General features: G+C 36.2%; 1 protein-coding gene across 1 annotated transcript in view; it reads right to left on the bottom strand.

Moving 5' to 3' along the window:
- Positions 1-789: 789 nt before the first annotated feature.
- The window catches only part of col9a1b (collagen, type IX, alpha 1b), a 38,961-nt gene continuing 33,750 nt past the window's right edge, over positions 790-6,000 (bottom strand). Inside the window, exons 33-35 of the mRNA XM_053479755.1 lie at positions 3,055-3,243; positions 2,809-2,886; positions 790-1,588 (exon numbers count right to left, since the gene is read on the bottom strand). Coding sequence (XP_053335730.1) covers positions 1,389-1,588; positions 2,809-2,886; positions 3,055-3,243 — 467 coding nt within the window. The 3' untranslated portion in view covers positions 790-1,388. The remainder of the gene's footprint in view (positions 1,589-2,808; positions 2,887-3,054; positions 3,244-6,000) is intronic.

Raw genomic sequence — 6,000 nt, 5'->3', positions numbered from 1 at the left:
ACTTGTTAAAAAAAGCTAAAAACTGTTTTGTTTTATTTGTACATGTTCATTCTCTTTTCCTTAAAATTCTCTATTATATCATGTCCATGCCGTTGAACAACTAGGCGAATCTGGCCTCACTAAGAAGAAGTAAAAGATCTCTGCCTTAACACTGAAGTGATCTTATAAAAACAAGGGAAAAGAATTTGGACATTTGGTAGTTGCAATAAAGTGGATGGTCTAATAATTGTGACACATGTTTCTCTCTACAGGAGGCATGGTGGCGTACTGTGTCCACACTTTCAAGGTCAAAGGTTCAATCCCTGCCTCTGGTCTGTGTGCGTGAAGTTTGCATGAGGAATCATTTTTACACATAGCAATGTAAAATCTTTATAAGTTTATTTATTTTGGCCAGACAGTGTGTGTGTGTGTATATATATATATATATATATATATATATATATATATATATATATATATATATATATATATATACACACACACACACACACACACACACACACACATACTTACACATACACACTCCATGTAGCAGAGAAACAGGAACTGTTCATGTCCAAACAGCTCTAGAAAAAAGTTTCTACAACAAATTGCACCATCTTTTTTTTTTTAAGGTTTTATGTCAAGTACAAATTCTGTGAGTCACCTTGTTTTACCAAATAAGTCCATTTACCAGAGTTACATACCATAGCTTTAGAAGTATCATTTATAGCTATTATAGATATAGAAATATTTAGTCCACCACGACAAAGGACAAAATATTTAATCCATTTCAGAACAAAACGCAAATATGTGTTTAAAATATAATTTACAAAGTCATCTTTGATGTTACATTCTCATTAAACAAATTAGACTTTGCTTTTGTTGCCACAGTGTTAAATAAAAAAAATCAATTTACAACTTTTAGAATTTCAATTACAATTACAGTTTTAATTACAACTTTTTAAAATAAAATAACTAATTCAGGAAGCCCCTGCTGAAAACCTCTCATGGTCCATTAATCAAATTAATCTATCTAATGTATGTATATAATTAATTGTATTGTAGCAATTTTAGTAGATAAAGTAGCAAACGTTAGTAGATTAACTTATCAATCTGTCAGAAATTTTTAGGGTTTTGTAAACACATACATTTTGCTTTGGATCCAGCATAGTCCATTCTAAAGTTCTATACAACATACTTCGGATAAATTTGTGAGCTTGCAGTAAACTGAGGTATTAACAAAAATCAAAACAAAGTTAAATTAAAAAAATGGTAAATTATTACAAATGAAATTAAGACCTGCTGACTGGAGCAAAATGTTCTTACTTTACCATCTTCACTTGACATTCACTAATGCTGTGATCTATACACAACATTCTGTCTCAGTCTTTGGTGTCCACAAAAACTCAGTAACCATTCGGCCCTTTAATGTCATAGTTTGTGAGGGACTGGGAAGCAGAGTTCAAGTTGCATGCTGATGGATCACAGTAACCAGGCGGTCCTGCTGAGCCAGGAGGTCCAGGAACACCAGGCTGTCCAGGGAAGCCTGGTAAACCACTTCCTCCATCATGACCATCTTGACCATAACCTGGTTTACCAGTTTCTCCTGAAAAATAAAGCAAAAATATTAACTTAGGAAAAGGTTGTTTAGCTGTTAAGTTTGAATACCAGATTTAACAAACTGCTGATATCCTAGGGTTTTTACAAACAATTTTATATACAAAATTTAATGCGACTTGATACAATTACTTTATTGACAAAAGTAACCAGGAAATGATCTGACTGATTCAAGAAAAAGATCTTGTATGGTTTCAAGTGTGTCAGCCAAGAACATAAAGCGGAGACTACAGTGAGAGAAACTTCATCAAAACAGTACAGTTGAAGACTGTAAGACATAGCCTAGTTTGCTCTGGCAGACAGGAAAAATTTGTTGTTTACACCATGAATCCAAAGGTGGCACAGTGTATTGAATGGAACGCTATCTGAATAGTTGTCTATAGAGATTGGTGTACTATCATCTCTCCTAACTTCTTTCTGGTTGTCATTAATTGGATCACACATAATGACAGTCAACAAACTTAGGGAAAATCAAAGCAGTGGAAAAACTTTTTCCATCTTCAAGATCTTGATTTGCTCTTTTAACATAACTTAGCCTCCGATAGAAGAAAACTAACATGGTGATTAGCTTTACAAAGCAGACAGGCTTGAACAGCACTTCCAAGACCCAAATACTGTGCATCAATGCTACTCCAAATGCACCAATCAAAGTAATACTTTCTTGAGGAATTCACCTATCTTGGTCGCCTTAGGACAATGCAGCACAAAAAGACATTGAAAGTCAATGCTTTTTTCCTTTATGGTCTTTAATGCTGGTGAGTAATAAATAGTGAAATAAACAAAAACAATTTCCATAATAGATTCCTCAGGTAAATATGTCACATCTTCTGGCCTAAAGAAAACAAGGTGCCAGAGCGTGGTTCTGGAAATCGGACATCACCATATCTGATAGACATCACCCAAAAAATGAGAGCATCAATTAATAAAATATTCAAATTAGCCCTTTTCATACCAACATCCAAGCTGGATGGAGTCACATTTTTTACTTTTTGCTGTTTGAGGTGACCACTGCCTGAAGCTCTTTCCCATGATTTGTTTGTTTGTTGCTTGTTTGTTAAGAAGTGCATTGTTTTGCTGCCTCATGACAGGATAAAGCTGAGACTACAGTACATGGATGCATACAGGTATGCATATTTGGGTGCACAGATGTTTTTAATAAACTATACAGTAAGGTTTTCCATTATACAATATCATCACAGTAATGCTGACCTGGTAGGCCAGGTGGTCCTTGTGTTCCTTTAGGGCCCCTCACTGTTTGCCCTCTATCTCCCCTTTCTCCATTTTCACCTGTAGAATAATCAAAATTATTTGTCTGAAAGTAAAATGTAATTACATTATCAAAAATACACTAACGTAAATATTTCCTCCTAGATATGTGGGTGATTACTAAAATGGTTTCTTTATTTAGACACTAATGAGAATTACAACAAATTTATCTAAGAAATAGTTACCCACCTTTAGGCCCTTTGAGACCCATTGTTCCTAAAGGTCCTTTGAGGCCAGGAAGACCTCTTAGACCAGCTTGTCCAGGGAAACCGCTGTCTCCTGGGGGACCTGGAGGGCCAGGGGGACCAGGTCTGCCAGGGAGACCCATAGCACCAGACTCAGGTCTCCTTAGGCTGGCAGCTAGTTGAGCCAGCTGCTCTATAACAACAATTCAAACATGTTTGAACAGTTCATTGGCAACATTGCAGTTTCATATATTGTAGTTTTACTTGCAAGTATAAGTGCAAACTAAAATTATTTCACCAATTTTGTTTCCACAAAAATGATTACGATCACTGGACATTTCACAAAATTAATCATTATAATGCCTACCTTGTATGTATACCTAGTACATCTTGTAGGTCACCATACTGCAAATCCACTATGAACAACTGAGGTCTCAATATAAAGTCAGATCCATATGGTTTGAAACAAAGATACCTTTAATTTGGGGGGTATTTGACCTCTGTACACTACCGCACTGAATTTGAAATAAAACACTCAAAATGTGAGTGAACACTATAATTCAAGCATTTACAATTCAGGAATTACAGACATTTTAATATTTTTATGTTGTCCTATCCGTCCTCTCAGTTACAGCATTAGGCTACACTGAAAAAATATACATTTTTTATTTTACAAAGCTGGACTTTGGTAAGAAATAAAGATTCTTACCAATTTTATTTATGTATAACTGTATATAAAGGGTAAGTTTTATTATATATTTACTTAGATTATTTAAATGTGTAATTGTCACTGAAACTAATTAAAGCTTAATGTGAAAGAGTAGCATGTGTTTGAATCTGCGCATGTGCCCTGGGACATGACTAGACAAGACTCAGATTTAAATCAGAGCGGCTTTTACTTTTATGTTTGCGTGCATTTTTATAGTCATGTAGTCAGGCATTTTATAGATTCTTGTTTGCCTCATGCAACATAATGCAACATTACTGTTTATAAAACATTATGTACTGTATGAAGTTTAAATCACTCAGTAATGTTAAGCTGGGTGATTTATAACTGTTAGCTATCTAATGCTATCAAGGGAAAAAGTGTGTCCTCACATGTAACTATCCAGGAAACTCCACTATTTATTTTACTTCAGTGAAACTATATGTAAGAAGTTGTTAGGGGTAAAGTAAGGAGTAGAAAAAATGGTTAACGGTCACCGCATTTTTGTGGAAAAACTCAGATACCAGGTTCAGGTTTTTAGGTAACCCAGAACATTTTAAAATATTTTTATAAACATTGATATCTTTTCTTATATTTTAAAGGGAAAGTTTGTATTTTTTCAAGTCTGGCGTGCATATATGCATCTTATTGTCACATTACAATAGACTTTAGAATAAATTTTCTTGCTCTGCACACCAACCATGAAGTTGCTGTAGGAGCAAAATTAGCCGCATGGCTAACTAGCCATTTATTTAATGGCTCAGGGGAAATAAACTTCAACTAAATTTTAGTCGGTTAAAAATCAGACCTGGAGGTTAACCATATACAGGACAAAGCTTTCTATATCTATCTATCTATCTATCTATCTATCTATCTATCTATCTATCTATCCATATATACACACACACACATACACAGTATACACACACATATACAGTGGTGTGAAAAACTATTTGCCCCCTTCCTGATTTCTTATTCTTTTGCATGTTTGTCACACTTAAATGTTTCTGCTCATCAGAAAAAAAACGTTAACTATTAGTCAAAGATAACATAATTGAACACAAAATGCAGTTTTTAAATGATGGTTTTTATTATTAAGGGAGAAAAAAAATCCAAACCTTCATGGCCCTGTGTGAAAAAGTGATTAACCCCTCATTAAAAAAATAACTGTGGTTTATCACACCTGAGTTCAATTTCTGTAGTCACCCCCAGGCCTGATTACTGCCACACCTGTTTCAATCAAGAAATCACTTAAATAGGAGCTACCTGACACAGAAAAGTAGACCAAAAGCACCTCAAAAGCTAGACATCATGCCAAGATCCAAAGAAATTTAGGAACAAATGAGAACAAAAGTAATTGAGATCTATTAGTCTGGTAAAGGTTATAAAGCCATTTCTAAAGCTTTGGGACTCCAGCGAACCACAGTGAGAGCCATTATCCACAAATGGCAAAAACATGGAACAGTGGTGAACCTTCCCAGGAGTGGCCGGCCGACCAAAATTACCCCAAGAGCGCAGAGACAACTCATCCAAGAGGCCACAAAAGACCCCAGGACAACATCTACAGGACTGCAGGCCTCACTTGCCTCAATTAAGGTCAGTGTTCACGACTCCACCATAAGAAAAAGACTGGGCAAAAATGGCCTGCATGGCAGATTTCCAAGGCGCAAACCACATTTAAGCAAAAAGAACATTAAGGCCCGTCTCAATTTTGCTAAAAAAACATCTCAATGATTGCCAAGACTGAGCGCTGTAAAAGACTCGTTGCAAGTTATCGCAAATGCTTGATTGCAGTTTTTGCTGCTAAGGGTGGCCCAACCAGTTATTAGGTTCAGGGGGCAATTACTTTTTCACACAGGGCCATGTAGGTTTGGATTTTTTTTCTCCCGGGGGGGTTTTCAATGTGTTCATCCTGTTAGGGAAAGGTGTTTGGGTTAGTGACTTCGGCCATGGTTGTGTGTGTTAAGCTTAGGCTGAATTGAGTGTAGGTTCTCGAGTGAATGTATTGCTCATGCTATATAGTGCTGTGTTAAATAAAGTACTCCCAGCCCTTGCACTGAGCAGCAATTAAGCTCTCTCGTCTCTCCAACATCCTTTCCGGCAGTAAAACGCTACATTAGTGTCAGAAGTGGGATGGAGAATTACGAGTTTGAGCACACTATTGAGGACCCATGAAAGATCCAAGCAGGCCGCCGAGTAGCGTAGCAACTATGGAGGGAGAAAAAGCCTCTTCCTGACTGGACT

Source organism: Clarias gariepinus, chromosome 20 (genome assembly GCF_024256425.1).
Source record: "Clarias gariepinus isolate MV-2021 ecotype Netherlands chromosome 20, CGAR_prim_01v2, whole genome shotgun sequence".
Classification (NCBI taxonomy): domain Eukaryota; kingdom Metazoa; phylum Chordata; class Actinopteri; order Siluriformes; family Clariidae; genus Clarias; species Clarias gariepinus.
This window is presented reverse-complemented; position numbering and strand designations above follow the sequence as displayed.